The sequence below is a fragment of the Callithrix jacchus genome, chromosome 2 (genome assembly GCF_049354715.1).
Source record: "Callithrix jacchus isolate 240 chromosome 2, calJac240_pri, whole genome shotgun sequence".
Classification (NCBI taxonomy): Eukaryota; Metazoa; Chordata; class Mammalia; order Primates; family Cebidae; genus Callithrix; species Callithrix jacchus.
In genome coordinates this window covers 131,905,590-131,924,448 of record NC_133503.1, presented here as the reverse complement: position 1 = coordinate 131,924,448, position 18,859 = coordinate 131,905,590, and the positions used below count along the sequence as shown (strand labels likewise).

Genomic DNA, 18,859 nt, shown 5'->3' with positions numbered 1-18,859 from the left:
CCCGGGATCCAGCGCCAGCAGAACCGCCGCACCATGGCACCTGCCGGACGCCCGGGGGCCAAGAAGGTGAGTGTCCGCCCCTCGATCCTCTCGGAGCCCCTGGCTGCTGGGCTGCGAGCGACTCCGTTCACACCCCGTGTGGACCCCTAGCCAAGCCCTGGAGCCTCGGCAAAACACTTGGACGGGACGGCCCTGAGCCTCGATTTTCCTCAGTCGCGGGTTGGTTAGCGTTTAGGGAGACCTTACTCGGCGTTGCACAGAGAGCTTTGCTCAAGTTATCTCCTCAGCTTCACAATTAATTCCATTTCACAGGTGAGGAAACTGAGGCTCGGTGAGTCGGGCGACCAGCGCAGGGTCCCGGATCCAGCCCCGGGGGGAGCGGGGATCAGAAGTCTAGACTCAGGCCGCGTGCACATTTTCTTCCCTCAACCGACCCACACCTGCAGCTCCCTGGGCTAATGGGCCCCAGAACTTTTCGGACTGTCCCTCGCGTTTTGGCAAAGTCAGCAGCCTGGCCAAGCAGCCTGGCCTTGCCAGTCGCCGGCTGGCCTGAAACCAGTCCCGGGCAAGGAAGCCCCCAAAGCTGCGGCACAGTGTGGAGGGTAGGTGGGATTCGCTAGGACCCCTCCACCTCTTCCCACCTGGTCCCCAGCTCCTGGCCCCGTTCCTGGTCTGGTCACCAGATGTTGGCTTTTGCCCAGCCATTTCTATGTCGGGTATGTGCGGGGGTGGGAGGAAGGGGTGATTAAGCAAAATGAGGAATGACATGAGCTTGGAGGAAGGACATCCCCAGGACCCTTCAAAGCAACCCCCACCCCCGCCAGCCCTGTCATTCAGAAAGGGAGGAGGAAAGGAGGGACAATATATGCGTGGAAATGTACACCACCGAGTTATTTATACTGAAAAGCTAGGAACGACCAATATATTCTACAATAGGGGATTCTAAATAAATTAAGTTTCATCTACTTGAGTTATTAGCAGCCAATTAAATAACTATGAGAACTGGCAACGTGCCTTGGCAATGTTAAGTTGCAAAAGAAAATATATCACAAACAGATTCCAACTGTATACAACATTTATATACACTCTGTAAGGAAGTACACAATAATGGTAATAGTTACACAAGATGTGGAATATTGGTTTAAAACGCGTGTTTTAGGATATTTTTTCAGATTATAAAATGTGAGCATTGAAGGAAATACAGTTTATAAAAAATAAAGAACATTGTGCTGACTTCTTTCTCTCAACTTTCTCTAATGCTGTGTTCATCTTTACAGTTCATTTTTTTAAAGGTTTTTAAAATGCTCTGTTTTTGTTCAATTTCTTTGGGGCCTGTGCTGTTACAACACCAAGATTATCACACACTAATCCATGTGGCTGTGTACCCGGGAGTTAAGGTGTTAATGGGAAGGAACTAATCTCACCTCTCTCCTAAGCTAACAGGTACATTTTTTTTAAATGAGATGAAGTCTCACTCTTTTCCCCCAGGCTGGAGTGCAGTGGTACCATCTTGGCTCACTGAAACCTCCACTTCTGGGTTCAACCGATTCTCCTGCCTCAGCCTCCCGAGTAGCTGGGATTATAGGTACCTGCCACCACGCTCGGCTAATTTTTATATTTTTAGTAGAGATGGAGTTTCACCATGTTGGTCAGGCTAGTCTCGAGCCCCTGACCTCAGGTGATGCACCCACCTCGGTCTCCCAAAGTGCTGGGATTACAGGTATGAACCACTGTGCCCTGCCAACAGGTATATTAAGAATTCATTTAATTGCCACAGACAAGATCTCCAATTAGATCTTTAATCCAAAAGAGCAGTTCTGCTGGCAATTCTAGGAAGAAGGGGAGATATTTTAGACAGATTGGGTTTTTCTGGTCACCTCCTACTACACAGCGAAGTTGATCCCTGAGTATGAAGAGAGGTGCCTTGAAGCTAGGAATCTTAGATCCAGAGGTCTTAGTTAGCGGTATCTGCAAAAAGGGGGCATAAATCCACGCTAGAACTCACTGTCAGATCCAAGGCAGGTTTACTGCCAAACCGAAGGGTTGGATGGAATGAGAATATAAATGTACTGCAACATGAATTTACAGTGTTCTTTATTTTACATGTTCCTGTCTCTATAATTACAGAGCTGACGTTAGATCATACTGGTATAATGGTGGGGAACAACACACACTGGGGCCTATTGGAGGGTGGAGGGTAGAAGGAGGGACAGGATCAGGAAAAATTGCTAATGGATACTAGGCTTAATACCTGGGTGAGGAAATAACCTGTATAACAAACCCCCGTGACGCATGTTTACCTGTGTAACAAACCTGCACATCCTGCACATGTACCCCTGAACTTAAAAGTTAAAAAAAATGTAAAGAAGGGATCATACTGGTATAGTGATAAACTGAGAAAGTTAGAATAGCAGTGAAGGAAGGGCTAAAAGATGCTCTGAATTCAAATCTTGGTAACTTTGTTATTTTGCTAATGGCTACGTAGAAAAATGGCAAATTTAAAATAGTGGACAAACATCCAGATAACAAATGAAAATGTCTTACCTTTACTTGGTATCATGAAGATACAGTCAAAATACATACTACAATTTTCTTAAAACCCACCTAATTATCTGCTACAGAGTAACATTTTTTCTACTTCAAGACAAAAATTCTAGCATATGCAACACATCTGACATTTTCAAAACAGTCCCGTTTGTTTGCTTATTCTTGGCATAGTTCCTTAAGTGTCTACTCATTGTAGTTGTTATATGAGGTGGTAGGGATATAGACCAATAACATATGTCAGCTGTCCCCAAGCCTCTTACAGTCAAACTGAGGTGACAGGTAAGTAACCAGATACTGCTGTACGGGGGAATGCACGAATGCAGGATCTGTGAAGTTAAGCAGGACACAAAGGGGGTGCAATTATAGGTGAGACTGGGTCAGCGAGCCTGTGCTCTGGTAGCAATGGAAGGCAGTTCAGAGTAGGGCTGGAGAGAACTGAAGACCACTTCAATAATCCAGTGCAGTGAGGATGGTGGGGCATTTGAGAAATGTGTAATACACTTGGCATAACCCTGTGACAGATTGGATGTGGGAGGTGAGAGGCTAACCTACAACATCCAAATTATGTGCCAGGGTTTATCCTCAACAGTTGTTTGATTAAATTTGATTCTTTTTTTTTTTTTTGAGACAGAGTCGGGCTGCAGTGCAGCAGCACGATCTTGGCTCACTGCTACCTCTGACTTCCAGGTTCAAGATATTCTCCTGCCTCAGGCTTGCAAGTAGCTGGGATTACAGGTGCCTGCCACCACACCGGCTAATTTTTAGTAGAGACAGAGTTTTGCCAAGTTGGCCAGGCTGGTCTCAAACTCCTGACCTCAAGTGATCCACCTGCCACAGCCTCCCAAAGTGCTGGGATTACAGGCGTGAGCAACCGCACCTGGCCTAAATTTGATTCTTAACATGGTGAACCTAATGAAGCATATTGGATTTTCAGGAAAAGAGTCTGTACACACTAACTGTACCTCTGGCTTTCTCTTCTGTATTCTTGTGTAGCATTTATTTGTCACATTCTGCTGTGATTATTTGCTGATCTATTGGCCTTCCCCAAAGTAACCAGACTTTGAACTTATGGAGGGCAGAGACCTTGTTTTATTCTGATGTTTATCCCACTTGCCTGCAACTATACCTGATATATGGAAGGTCTCAATAAATGTTCAAATTTTAAGGCCTTTTTTATATTTCAAAAGTACAAATTGAAAAGAGTGAATTGCATTTTTATAGAGGAAGGAGAAAGAGATGAGAATTGTAGTAAATATTAACACCACTTCTACATTCAGCCAAAATTCAGCTTTAGATATAAAAATACGAAAAAAATAACCAGAGTCAAGAGCTCTCTCTGCCAAAACAGTGTTTATGTTTAACAGAGTTCACACAGCTGGGATCCATTTGCCTGCCCTCCAAGAGCACAGTAAAAAGAAGATGCTGTAGCTATGGTGACCTGGTCTTTAGCCACTAGTTAAATCCCTTCTAATGGACCTTCTTGCACTGCAGAGGAAAGAAAAGTAACCACATTGCCAGACTCCTTTGCAGCCAGGATCTTGATAAGAACTAGGTTCCCCAATCAGATGCATCAGCCTGGGAAGGTAGAAGCATAGCAAGTATGGCCATAGTGCAGCATTCTAGTGTCTTGCCAAGGGCAGCTGAGGTTACCACAGCAGCCTCCTTCTCTCTATATGGCAGCTGGGTACTATATTCCTCAAGCCAGCAGTTTAATAGTGGCTTCTCTTAGTTGTGGCAAAGGGTGCAGCCCCAGCCAATTCAGTCATGTTTTTCTAGGGGTCATTCCTGGAAGCCCAATGCAAAGCCCATTTCTCAATATTAAACTCCTTTCTGTTTAGCCAGACTAGTTCGTACTTCTGCAGCTGAACTGGACATAGAGGATAAATTCAGAATAACCCCCTCCCTAGTCATGCCATTATATGGAGATTGATAAATCGTTCAAGCCCTACTTGGCCTCCCGTGTTTGGTTCCATACTGTTAACAGGACTGTCCTGAGAGGCTCTGTGGGAAGATCCTCACATGTCTGCTTTAATTTCTGCTTGCTTTTATTAGATCTAGGAATGACCCAGGTAAGGACAAAGACTCCTGTAACCAAGATTAAATTAGCTTACCTCTTACTCTTTGTTGCCTTCCTGGCCTTCCAGCCTCCTGGAAAATGACTGAAGAAAATAATGTATCAAGCAACATGGCCAAAATGTGCTCGGCGTTTCTCTGTTCCTTGGTGTCCTAGGAAGCTTGCTCCTGACACCTCGGGTTGGTCACTTTGTATGGGAAGTAAGCAAAGGAGAAATAGCAGATGCCAGACACTAGAACAGAAGCAGTTTCTCTCCAAACTCTGTCCCCCTCCTTCTGTAGGATTAGAGTTGGAACTGGACACATGGGCATTCACTTCCCTTGTGGCAAGGCAGAGCCATATGGCTAAACTCTCATGCAGAAAATGTAAATGTCAATGAGATGAGCCACTTCTAGGTCTGCCATACTTTGTTTCCTCATCGTTCGAGACAGAGTATGAATGTGACTCTGATCAAATTTCCCCCCCATGCTGAAGAGGGCAGTACCCTAGGGCTGAGTTGGCAAATGCTTTCTGTAAAGGGCCAGTAAATATTTTTAGCCTTGGGGGCTATATGGTCTCAGTGGCAACGACTCAACTCTGCTAAAGGGGAAAAGTGGCCATTAGACAATATATCAATCAATGGACAGGGTTTTTACAAAAGACTGTTTTTACAAAAACAGGGGATGTGTCAGGTTTGGTATGTGGGCTGTCACGTGCTGACCCCTGCCATAGGGAATGGCAAAGCGATAAGATGAAAGGACTGTGCACCTCAGTGCACATTCTGTAAAAAAGAGGCCCCCCACAAACAGTGACTTTAAATAAAAGTAGTTTCTTTTTCATCTGTAAGAGGAAAGCCACTGTTTGTGGCGACCTCTTCTGTACACAGCTTAGCTTCACCCTACCCACAACACACAGCCCAGTGAGCTGCCTCCGCACCCTGCTTGATGTCTCCCTTGGATTCAGGAACTGAGGGGGTTTATATCGATTTCACAGAACAGATGAGACTAGTTAGAAGGGGCATCTGAGGCTTTTCTCGCTGCTCCATTCGTTGCTTTGTGTCCAGCCATGAGCAGGCCTGAAATGAACTGGCCTATTATCAAAAAAAGGTTGCATCTTCTACTAATGCAGCCTAGAAAAGAGGGATAAGGATTGCTGTGGGGGGCTGGAAGGATGGGTGGTTTGCAGCAGTCAGGGAAGACATCTTTGAAACAATGACGATGCCGTTTGACCAAAGCCCTGAAGGCAGTGAGGGGATGACCCTGAGGGCACCTGGGGGAGATGTGATTTAGACACAGTGAAATGGGAAAAGTTTCCTTATCCCCCTTGCAGGGTATGTGAGGGGGTGTGGCTCACTTCTTCAGTGCCCTGCAGCTTAAACCCCTAGGGGGAGCATGCAGATGGGCAACATCTAGGGGTGAGTGTTTCCAGCTCCCAAAGCCCCAGTGGGCATGTGTTACGGTGCGCTCTTTCAGCTTAGCTGTTCACTGGCAGCTTGTGTTAATCAGCTCAGACCCTCGGCCTTATCGAAAGGACAAAGGGCTTTCTGTATCCCAGGTACTTGCCAGTGTACTGGAGAAAATGGATCACAGGTGAGCTTGGAGAATGAGTGCAAGGTTCTATTGAGTGCTGGAAGTAGCTCTCAGCAGGTAGATCAGACGGATGGGGAGCCAGAAGGGGGATGGAGTGGGAAGGTGGTCTTCCCCTGGAGTCCGGCAGCTCAGCAGCCAGACTGTCCTCTGACCAACCCCTGGCCGAATTCCACGTTGTATATGTCATTCTGCCTCTGCTGTCGATGGCCTGCTGGAGTCTGTCTGTGTTCCTCTGCCGTTGTGTTCCTCTCAACTTCCAGCCACTTGTGTTTGTGTTTGCTAGGGTCTTGAGGTTTTCATAGGCACAGGATGGTGGGCCAGGGTGGTCTTGGAAAATGCAACATTTGGGTGTAAAAACAGGAGTGCCTGTCCTCACCTAGTTCTGTGGGCACAGGCCCAAGGGTGAAGCCCTTGCCAGCAACCCCACCCTTCCCTGGCCCCCTCCTGTTTCAAAAGGAAACTGCACCCCATGGCTAACTGCTCTGAATGGAACCTTTTAAATAAGTTATGAGTAGGCTAAATAGAAAGATGGTAAAACAGGAGGAAAAGAGAGTAGGAATTTAGAAGCCTGTCTGATTTTTTACTTAGCTTTGTGCTCTTGGGCAAGTCAATCATTCTGAGCCTCAGTTTCCTCATTTACACCTGAGAATAAAAACCGTCTGTCCTGCCTCGCAGAGTTGCTGGGAGTTCCAAAAGATAACACACGTGTGAACACACTGCATGATTATGAAGCATTGTGTCCATTACAGTTCTGTTCAGTGGCTGACACAAAGAAAAGGTTTGTTTTTCTCACTTAAGAGGTCCAGGGGTGCCAGCCCATGGCTGCTGCAGACACCCAAGGATGACTTAAGAAATCTGCTTCACATGGCCGTCAGATGACAGCTGGACTCCCAGGCTCTATGTGGACGTTCCAGTCAGGAAGGAGGAAAATGGACAATAAGGAAGGGAGTGGGCACCCATGACAGGAAAGCAAAACTTTTCCAGAAATCCTCCACCAACTTCCATGTGTGTCTCCCTGGCCATCCCTGTGTCACAGGGCTGCTCCCAGTGGCAAGGGAGCCTGGGAATTTTTTGAAAGTTGGAGGCATTGTCCCCGACACAAGAAAAGGGGAGAGAATACACACTAGTTAGACAACTAGCAGTGTTGCCACAAACATGTTGAGAAGCCAATATAACTATCATGGAATCAGCACCACAATTGGACTCAGATTAAATGTTATTTAAGAATAAATAGTCTCAGCGCTTTCATTGTACGAAATAGGCACCTGGATTGGCCAAGAAATATAGTATCCTCAGTCTTTCTGAAATATTATTAGAGCACATGTTTTTAACAAAACTACAGCTCTAAGAACATAATACCACCTCACCTAAAATTAGAAACTGCTTTTAGAAAACAAAAAGTAGAGTGGAACTTAGGTACTTTTTTCTCTTCTTTAGGGGATTTTGGAACGCCTTGAGAGTGGGGAAGTTGTGATTGGAGATGGCAGCTTTCTCATTACTCTGGAGAAGAGAGGCTATGTGAAGGCTGGGCTCTGGACTCCAGAGGCAGTGATAGAACATCCAGATGCAGGTTGGTGCCCCCATCCCAAGAGTGTCTACCTGAGTGGTATTTTATTTAAATCTGATGGAGAGAAGATGGAGAAAAAAATAACTGTTTCAAAGGGCTGTTTTGCTTGCTAAAATTGCCAAGATAAGGAGACAATAGCAGTATGCAGGCTGAGCTATATGGAAGAAAACGGCCTCTCTCTTCCTTTCTCTCTCTCTCATACACACACCTACACACATCATACACCCATACATCCACACACCCACACACATACTCCCACCCCCACACACTCACACCCCACCTCCACACCCACACACACCCCACATACACACCCACACATACCGCAAACACACATACACACCTACCCACCCTCATGCACACCCACACTTTCTCTTACACACATGCATTTACATCTTAATGTATAGGCAGTGCTAAAATATATATCTTGGCTGGGCATGGCGGCTCACGCCTATAATCCCAGCACTTTGGGAGGCTAAGGCAGGTAGATCACAAGGTCAGGAGTTCGAGACCAGCCTGGTCAACATGGTGAAACCCCGTCTCTACTAAAATTACAAAAAAATTAGCTGGGCACGGTAGTGCGTGCCTGTAATCCCAGCTGCTTGGGAGGCTGAGGCAGGAGAATTGCCTGAACCCAGGAGGCGGAGGTTGCGGTGAGCCAAGATTGCGCCATTGCACTCCAGCCTGGGTAACAAGAGAGAAACTCCGTCTCAAAAAAAAATACAAAAATTAGCTGGGTGTGATGGCAGGTGCCTGTAGTCCTAGCTATTCAGGAGGCTGAGGCAGGAGAATCGTTTGAACACGAGAGGCAGAGGTTGTAGTGAACCAAGTCACGCCACTGCACTTCAGCCTGAGCAACAGGGTGAGACTCCGCCTCAAAAATAAAAATGAAATATACATCTTAATATTTGTTCCATGAATATTTGCCTTGTAGATATTCAGAGTTTCCTTAAAACAGCAAAACTCTTCCTGCTTCCGATTCACGCTGACAGTGTGCTGCTGAAGTGTGACAGTGTGTACAGTGAGGGTGATTAAAGGTAGTCACAGTGTAACAGAGCACAGACAGCCAGGTTCCGGGGATGGGAGGGCAAGAAAATCAACAGAGCTTTATATCATCTTGGAAAAAAAGAAAGAGCTAGAGGTGGTAACTCTGATGAGGATTAGTTACCTGAAATTAGAACTTGAATTCTCTTCTGACTCTTTCTTTGTGTTTGTTCCCCTAAATTAAAGCGGGAAAATAAAGCCAAAGAATGAAATGAGTGAAACAAAACACTAGCTGAGACTAGAATTTTTGATTTGCTCTGACTTTATGTATATATGCACGGAGTATCAGATAAACCTAGGGTCCTATCTTGGTTCTTCCACTGACCAGCTGTGTGACCTTGGACAAGTCACTTGACCTCCCCAAGGATCCGTATCTTCATCCGTTTCATGAGGTCACAACATGGGCTAGGTGTGAGAACTCAGGAGTTAACCCACGTGAGGTGCCCTACGTATTGTCCGTACGATGGCCATTATGACTGCTGCATCGGACACCCAGAATTCTGTGGTAGAGCGAGACCAAGTTTTGTCCCTTTGGTGTTTAACAGGATGTTTTCATCTGGCCCGAGAAGAAATTGTTCTTAATGTTAGAAGGTCATTTTGCTAAACTGGGGAAAAAGTGCTGGAATAGTAAGAGTAAGGATACGGGAGGAGTGGTGACGGTGGTGAAGGAGAGGAAGGAGCGACTTTCTGATAGCCAGGAAAAGCTTCCGGACTGCTTTCTGATGTCCCCAGCTGCTTGCGGCTGACTCGGTTTGATACCGGTGCCACCCACATACATTCTGCTTTCTATGAGAAGCTCCTCATTCTACTTTGAGGGCTGCCAATGCTGACTGTAGTAGACCAGCTATGTCCTTCACAACACAGGTATAGAAGAAACTTCTCTAGACCAAGAGACCAAGGGACAATTGGCCAATCAGGCCTTAATCTCCGCAGGTGATGGCACCAAGCCATTGAGGCCCATCAGCAAAACAATACAAGGCTACTCTAAACAGTATGTCCTGCCTATGCATTCTACTGACCTTAGTCTCTAACTTTTTATCACAACTAGGTTTCAACTGAGGTATGATTGAAAGAGATGGGAGTCAGTGAGCTACTGCTGCTTTTAAAAATGATAGCTTCTGTAATATTTCTTTTTTTATTTATTTCAATGTTGAAAACCCAACTACTTTGTAGTTCGTCAACTTCACATGGAATTCTTGAGAGCAGGATCAAATGTCATGCAGACTTTCACCTTTTCTGCCAGTGAGGACAATATGGAAAGCAAGGTAAACGGCAATGGTTGGGTGCAGAGAAGGGAGGCATCTATTAAAAAAAAAACCTCTTTACGGAAAGCTATAGAATTCATGTGTTACTATACTTTATTACAAAGTCCATATAAATATCTATGGATTAGTTTTCATATAAAGATATATAGTAAATAAACCAGGTACGGTGGCTTATACCTGTAATCCCAGCACTTTGGGAAGCTGATGTGGGCAGATCACTTGAGCCAAGGAGTTCCAGATCAGCCTGCACAACATGGCGAAACCCTGTCTTTACTAAAAATGCAAAAATTAGCCAGGTGTGGTGGTGGGCACCTGTAATCCCAGCTACTCAGGAGGCTGAGGCATGAGAATGACTTGAACCTGGGAGGTGGAGGTTGCAGTGAGCTGAGATCACACCACTGCACTCCAGCCTGGGTGATAGAGTGAAACTCCATTTCAAAAAAAAAAAAAAAAAAAAAAGATAATACATACTAAATAAATTAGCTTTATCTCCCCATTTAGGTAGAGGAGGGGTCAGGACGAGCAGTAAAATAAACCATTGGAAGGGCATGGCGGTCTTCCTGCTATTTTTTAGAGAGAAAGCATTTCATAGATGCTCTTTTCACCTTCTCATTTCACATTTTTCTCTTCTGGAGACAGGGAGGTGCTAAAAAACACAACACTGGCATAGAAATGAGAAAAACTGGGTTTGATATTCAGCATTGCCCCTATTGGCTGTGTGGGTTTGTGTAAGACACATACCTGCATTGAGCATTGGTTTTCTCTCTGCAAAATGGAGATAACAGTAGTGCTTAAGCCCATAGACCTGTTGAGAACAGTAAGATCAAGGATATGGAATTATTGTGAAATATTCTGCAAATGTAAAACGTTAATACGTATAAATGTTAATGCCCGTTAATTCATTCAGCTGACCAACACATACTGAGTATCTGTTATAGTTCATTCTCTATGTTAGAGTCAAAGATGAGACAAAGGCATAGACCCCATCTGGAGGCTCAAGGTCAAGCATGGGAGGCAAACAAATAGTTATTAAAATCCAATGTGGTAAGTACGATAATGGAAATAAAAGGTTATGGTAACAGAGGATATTGTACCCAACTCTGCTGGTCTTCTTCGCTTGCATTGAAACCACTGGTTTATACTCATCTCACTTGTTTATTGTTCCTTTGGTTATCTCATATATTTTACCCTCAAACTGCTAGCCTTGTCATCTGAACTCTCGCTCTCTAACCTCAGTGGGAAGATGTAAATGCTGCTGCCTGTGACCTCGCCAGGGAAGTGGCTGGCAAAGGTGATGCTTTGGTAGCAGGGGGGATCTGCCAGACATCAGTATACAGATACCACAAGGATGAAGCTAGAATTAAAAAACTTTTTCGACTACAGCTACAGGTTTTTGTGCAGAAAAATGTGGACTTCTTGATTGCAGAGGTAAGCCTAGTATTAGAGGAAAAGGATTAAACCTATTTTGACAAGCAAAACTGCATCGTCTTCACATTTCATTAGGGTATTGGACTGCCTTATGCCCTCATTTCTTCCATATGGATGATCAAAGGATTATTTAAATGCATGGTAGTCAAGGTCAACATTCCCTCATTTGTATGCTATGTTCTTTTGGAGCCAAAGGACAGACCCAAGAGAGGCCTGACCATAGCCTTTGATCTTCTAAGGTCTGGGTAGCTGCAGAAGCTGACTTGGGGGACTCTATAACCTAGAGGGAAGCATAGGGGACAGTGCCTCAGGGAGCACCCTCTCCTGAAGGAGAAGGCAATCAGAAGGGCACAGCATGTATGGGCTGGGGACTGAGAAAGAAGAAGGTGGTGGCTGTCCAGGGTCATCTAGGCCCCACCAATAATGCTCAGCACCCAATAGTTTCCATAGCCTCCTCCATCCATGTCTTGCTCTTCCTACCTCTCTACTTTCACTCAAGCTATGACACGTGAGTTATATTTTGAAGATAGAATCAGTAAGAATTGGTCATTGATTGGACATGAAGGCCCAGAGCATTCTCTTCCCTCCACTTCCAAAAAGAAAGCCCTCATTCCCCATTTCCCAACATAACTGCTACTGCCTAGGGTCAAGTCCTCAACCCACATTTTTACTCCAAACGAGAGAACAGCCCCTGGTAAGGCATGGTGGCTCACATCTGTAATCCCAGCACTTTGGGAGGCCAAAGCAGGCAGATTGCACAAGGTCAGGAATTTGAGACCAGACTAGCCAACATGGTGAACCCCATCTCTATTGAAAATACAAAAATTAGCTGGGCATGGTGGCAGGTACATGTAGTCCCAGCTACTCAGGAGGCTGAGGCAGGAGAATGGCTTGAAGCTGGGAGGCGAAGGTTGCTGTGAGCCAAGATTTCATGCCACTGCACTCCAGCCTGGCAACAGAGCAAGACTCCATCTCAAAAAAGAGAGAGAGAGAGAAAAAATAGCCCCACCATTATTCCCCCCAGTCACCGCACTGGACTCTACTGAAAACCCTGCCTCATCCACCTGCCCATGCCTGGCCAACCCCGCTGGGAACAGTCATCTGCAGGACAAGCACAAACTTTGCCCTCTGTGCTTTCCAGATGGATGATGACACACTCTGTTTAAGAACTCATCTTTTGATTATCTCTGTCATTCCTCACACTGCTTCTGCAGAATTTGTTTCTAACTCAAGAGGGAAGAAACGGGAAGATTTCTGGCTTTTCTTTAGTTGCCTTAAGGTCAGCTTTTCAGCTGTGGCACTGAAGGGGGTTCCTGGAAGCACCCCATCAAATGACATGGGTTTACCAGACAAGGTGTCCTGTCTGAAGAAAAAAACAGAATAGCTATCTCTCCCATGAGGCTCCTCGGTCTTCTCATCTGGGGAAATATTTCCCTTCCTACTTTATGGAGCGCTTATGAATATCTAACTAGAAGTGAATATAAAAGCTCTTTGAAGTATAACACATGATAAACTACCCATAGTTTCAGAGATTACTCCAGTTTTATAAGAGATGAATCTGAAATTTATTAGCAAAACTTTTCTTCCTTCAAAATTATTATTTTAAATACTCGATTACTTTGAAAACCTCTGGCTGTGTTTTTCTCTTTTATACTAATAGTCATCATCTCACTGAATCAATGATCCCTGACCAAAAAACTATATATTGTCATAGGAATGAAAATATTTACTCAGAAAAACATTCTTTATTCAGTCTGATAGACACACATTTCTTAGCAAGTTTTACCATATGTATGTTTATATTTTATTTGGTAATTTGTATAATTGTTTTGCTATATTTACCATTACCATTCAAAATCTGCTTTGTGTCTGGACCAATAGAAAAAAATGACATTTATCTTAGTATTTTGAGTATGTTGAAGAAGCTGTGTGGGCTGTGGAAGTCTTAAAAGAATCTGATAGACCCGTGGCAGTTACCATGTGCATAGGCCCAGAGGGAGACATGCATGACTTAACACCCGGAGAATGTGCCGTGAGGCTGGTGAAGGCAGGTAATTTGGACCCATGCAGGGATACACAGCTCAGTTGCTGTTTATGAAATTTAACAAAGTCTGATATTGTGAGAGCAGTTTGGAAATAAAAGAATTAACAGCAATCAGTTTCCTTATCTGTAAATTGTGGGAGGGGGAGGGGGATAGTTAATCTCTAAGGTAACTTCCAACTGTTAAAAAAAAAAGAAGAAGAAACAAATCAATAAGTAATAAAATGTAACTCTTATTTCTTTGCATAGGGGCTTCCATCGTTGGCGTGAACTGCCGCTTTGGGCCTGAGACCAGCTTGAAGACGATGAAGCTCATGAAGGAGGGTCTTGAACGGGCAGGACTGAAAGCATACCTCATGGTGCAACCCCTGGTGTTCCACACACCCGACTGTGGCAAAGAGGGGTTTGTGGATCTCCCAGAATATCCCTTTGGTAAGCTAAGTAGAGGTCCTCTCATAGTGGAGGTATTTCTTTGTGACAAAATCCAAATGGCTATAATAAACCATGGCCCAATTCTACAATAAGACTGCATAACTGAAAATGAGCTATCGGAAGAATGCATCATCTAAAATTTACAGTTTTGTTAACTGAAAAAACTGCTCATTCATTAGAGCATCCGTTATTCGAAAATGAGAACAGTAACAAAAATGCTGTAACTATTGTGATACAGGACTGGAACCCAGAGTTGCCACCAGATGGGATATTCAAAAATATGCCAGAGAGGCCTACAACCTGGGGGTCAGGTACATTGGCGGCTGCTGCGGATTTGAGCCCTACCACGTCAGGGCAATTGCAGAGGAGCTGGCCCCAGAAAGGGGCTTTTTGCCACCGGCATCAGAAAAACATGGCAGCTGGGGAAGTGGTTTAGACATGCATACCAAACCCTGGGTTAGAGCAAGGTAAGAATTTTTACATTAACATTCTTATTATTTTCCTTTAATCTCGTTTTATTTATTGTTGTAAATTTATGCATGCACATGGCAAAATGTGTAGAAACATATAAAGTGAAAAGTAAAAATGATCCCCCTCCTGACACCAGTCCCATACCCTAAATCGGCTTTAGTCCATTCCGGCTGTTAGAATACCATGAACTTGGTGGCTTAGACACAACAGACATTTCTGTCTCAGTTCTGGAGGCTGTAAAGTCCAAGATCAAGCTGTCAGCAGATTCAGTGTCTGGGGAAGGCCTTATAGATGGTGAAGGCCATCAGTAAGGAAGCAAGCATTCCTTATGGACCATGTCTTCTTGCTGTGTCCTCCCTTGGTAGATGGGCCATGGCAGCTCCCTGGAGGCTGTTTTCTAAGGGCACTTGTCCATTAGAAAATGGCTCCACCTCCTAATCACCACATTGGTGACTAGGTTTCAACTTATGCCTTGTGGGGGACACAGACAATCAGACCATGGCACAAAGGAAACCTGCTTGTCATTCGTGTTTAAGATCTTGTACCTGTATTTCTTTTGTCATCAGTTTGAAGTGGTAATTATTTTAACCCCTTATGAACGCTGAGGGATTGAAATCACATAGTCTTCCCCTTTCCCCCATTCTCTTTTCCAATTTTGATTTGTTACACTTTTATTTCTTCTTTTGGTTATCTTTTTAGGTTAAAATTATATATTCAACCACCTGTTTCTTAGTGCATCAATATATGGCAGGAATCTCTTGACTCCTCTCTCTGTAAAATAAGAATAGATTCCCTTCTGCTTCTTTCCACCTATCCTCTTTCATCCAACCCTTGGCGTCTTTAAGTTTGACTATACTATCATCAACGTTTATAACTATTTTATTATATTCTGTAGTTATAATTGTCTTTCAAGCTTTCTCTGTAGGTTCGTCCTAAAAATATAAAGTCAGTGGATAACATTTACAATATTTTTATAATTGCTATATTAAACAAGCAGGACTCATGAAACATAATTAGAACTCACTTTTATTTTTGTCTCCTTCTATCCCTTTAAACCTACTCAATGGGTGAATTCCTTCTTTTGTTCCTATTTGAAAACACGGACACAATCTAGAACTTCTCTGGGTGCTCTTAGGCAATGGAAAGTTCCATGATTACTTTTCTTCAGAGATAGTACAGTAATCAAACATGTTTTAGGCCAGGCTCACATCTGTAATCCCACCACTTTGGGAGGCCGAGGTGAGTGGATGACCTAAGGTCAGGAGTTCGAGATCAGCCTAGCCAATATGGCAAAACTGGGTCTCTACTAAAAATACAAAGATTGGTGGCCAAGCGCGGTGGCTCACGCCTGTAATCCCAGCACTTTGGGAGGCTGAGGCACGTGGATCACGAGGTCAAGAGATCGAGACCATCCTGGTCAACATGGTGAAACCCGTCTTTACTAAAAATACAAAAAAATTAGCTGGGCATGGTGGCGTGTGCCTGTAATCCCAGCTACTCAGGAGGCTGAGGCAGGAGAATTGCCTGAACCCAGGAGGCAGAGGTTACGGTGAGCTAAGATCGCGCCATTGCACTCCAGCCTGGGTAACAAGAGCGAAACTCTGTCTCAAAAAAAAAAAAAAAAACAAAAACAAAGATTAGCCTGGTGTGGTGGCAGGAGCCTATAATTCCAGCTACTCAGGAGGCTGAGGCAGGAGAATTGCTTGAATCCAGAGGGCAGAGGTTGCAGTGAGCCAAGATTGCGCCACTTTACTCCAGCCTGGGAGATAGAGCAAAACTCTGTCTCAAAACAAAACAAACAAACAAATTAAAAACCGTAAAATCAAAAAATATAAAAGTGTTCAGGTTCATGTCACATCAAAACTCAGAGCTTCTTTTAAACATGAATCTTCTCCCTTTGTCCAGCAACAGCCTTCCACAGGCAGGAAACCAGGAGAGGTCAGCGTGCAGCTTCTCTCTTTCTCAATCTTATGCTCCCTTCCCATCTTGGCTTCTAGCCTCCTCAGATTCAAAGTAAGAGGAGAGAGGATGGAGGAAGGAGTGAGGCTGTTGTTGCTTGCCGGGCACCCTGATAGGAAGCCAGCATCCTCTGAGCCTGGAAGATCTCTGTGAGCACACTCATGGGTCTTCAGAGGCTTCCACTGAAAACTTTTATCTGTACTTCCCATGCCACAGGCATTTTTCTCGGACTGTGACTTCCGCCTCAGGCAGTGGCTTTCTCAACCAGGTCATTCCAGATATACTCTGATTTGGGGATCCCATTGTGCTTCCTGGTGATTCTCTTGGGCCAGATTTTAGATAACTCAGTCTGGCTCTCTCGCTTTCCTAAGGCTCAAAACACCTTTCACCCTTCCTATAGAGAGGTGGTATGAAACCTAACGATTGTTGAAATGTGAGAAAGGTCCCTGGCATTAATGGATATGAACACAGTTGAAACAAAAGTTCTGCTTTAGCCTGATTATCGACCAAGCTTTGACTTTGTGTGTATGTGCTTATATACACACACATTCAATATATGCATATGACATATTGAACTTACAAATAAGATTTTTGATTAATTAATTATGTATGTTTTAAAACACAGGGCTCGAAGAGAGTATTGGGAGAATCTGCTGCCAGCTTCAGGCAGACCTTTCTGTCCTTCGCTGTCAAAGCCAGATGACTAAGGAGTAGTGAAAGAAAATCCTGAAATGATAGAACAGAGAAAGTTGCCCTCAAGCCCAACCTGGAACCCTTCCTCACCATGATGAGGGTAACCTCACCATGTCCTGCTGTCTCCAGCTGCTGAGGTGCTGCAGTCCCTTCCCTTCAAGTCCACAAGTGCATGCATATTTAGCTTCTGCCGTGGTTAAGCACGGCCAGCCTCAATGTGATTACTTTCAAAGATGATTTTTACTTGAACATAAAAGGTCCGGCTGGGCTAGGTGGCTCACACCTGTAACCCCAGCACTTTGGGAGGCTGAAGCGGGCCGGTCACCTGAGGTCAGGAGTTCAAGACTAGCCTGGCCAACATAGTGAAACTCTGTCTCTACAAAAATACAAAAGTTAGGTGGGAATGAGGGTGGGTGCCTGTAATCCCAGCTACTTGGGAGGCTGAAGCAGGAAAATTGCTTCAACTGAGGAGGCGGAGGTTGTAGTGAGCCAAGATGGCGCCATTGCACTCCAGCCTTGGCAACAAGAGCAAAACTCCATCTCAAAAAAAAAAAAAGAAAGAAAAAAAAAAGAAATATTGGGTCCTAGAATTTTTAAAATGTGTCTTCATAATCACAGGTAGCTAGGTTATAAACTATTTAAAGGCAAGATCATGTGATAAGCTTCTTATAATTCTCCTTAGCATTGTGTTAGGTATACTAATAGGTGCACAGTGAAATACTTATTGTTGATTGTTTAAAAATAATTCAAAATAAACTGTTTTAGAAAACCTTTTCAAAAGTCAGTGTTCAGGCCAGTTGCAGGGACTCACACCTGTCATCCCAGCACTTTGGGAAGCTGGGGTTAGACAGATCACTTGAGGTCAAGAGTTCAACCAGCCTGGCCAACATGGCAAAACCCCGTCTCTACTAAATAAAATACAAAAATTATCCAGGCATAATGACACATGCCTGTAATCCCAGCTACTTGGAGACTGAGGCATGAGAATTGCTTGAACCTGGGAGGCAGAGGTTGCAGTGAGCTGAGATTGCCCCACTGTATGCCAGCCTGGGAGATGAAGTTCAAATCTATTTTGGTCTAATATTTTCTTATGTTTGTGTTATTTCATGGGCTTGCCAGTTTCTCTTTTACAACAATTTATCAATTTGTGGCAATAAAATTAAAAGTTATTTACCTTTTATAGTGTTTGAATGTCAAAAATGTCATGAACATTCTTTGGAATAATACTAGCAAATATTTATTACTCACTATGTCCGAGGCTTTGTTCTAAATGTACAAATACCCACCATCCAGGGATTCAAAATTAGATAGTGTTTAACACAGTAGTTCACAGGTAAGGAAACTGAAGTCTAATGAGGCTAGGCAACTTGCCTGAGGTCAGACAATTAGCAAATGTGAAATGAGTACATTTTGATTTGAACCCATGGGGCTGGCTCTGGAATCCATGTCCTTAGCTACTGTATTGCACTACATCTGTCATGTATACAGCTGCTACTTATTGTCAAAAATCTATCCAGATTTTTCTGTCACTAGGTCCAAAGTATTTTTATCAACATTCCTTATTATGAATTAACTCTTCAAACCTGCCATGACTGTTTCTGTAATATTGACAACCTGGAATTTATTTGAGATAGCCACTTTACCTATAATACACAACCCCACCCTACTGGAAATTAGAATAACTTACCATCATCTCAAGGCCTTTGGCATCCTTAAGGGTGACTAATCCAAGCCACCAATTAAATACCTGACTATCCTTGCCAGCGTCTTCAC

At 44.0% G+C, this 18,859-nt stretch overlaps 1 protein-coding gene across 1 annotated transcript; it reads left to right on the top strand.

Moving 5' to 3' along the window:
* The first annotated feature begins 16 nt into the window (after nucleotides 1-16).
* Nucleotides 17-17,855, top strand: BHMT2 (betaine--homocysteine S-methyltransferase 2). The gene is made up of 8 exons (XM_002744812.6): nucleotides 17-66; nucleotides 7,627-7,759; nucleotides 9,971-10,062; nucleotides 11,299-11,490; nucleotides 13,394-13,541; nucleotides 13,781-13,963; nucleotides 14,202-14,430; nucleotides 17,019-17,855. Exons 1-8 carry the CDS (start codon nucleotides 34-36, stop codon nucleotides 17,098-17,100), a joined length of 1,092 nt encoding a protein of 363 aa, XP_002744858.5. The 5' UTR covers nucleotides 17-33; the 3' UTR covers nucleotides 17,101-17,855.
* Nucleotides 17,856-18,859: the final 1,004 nt, after the last annotated feature.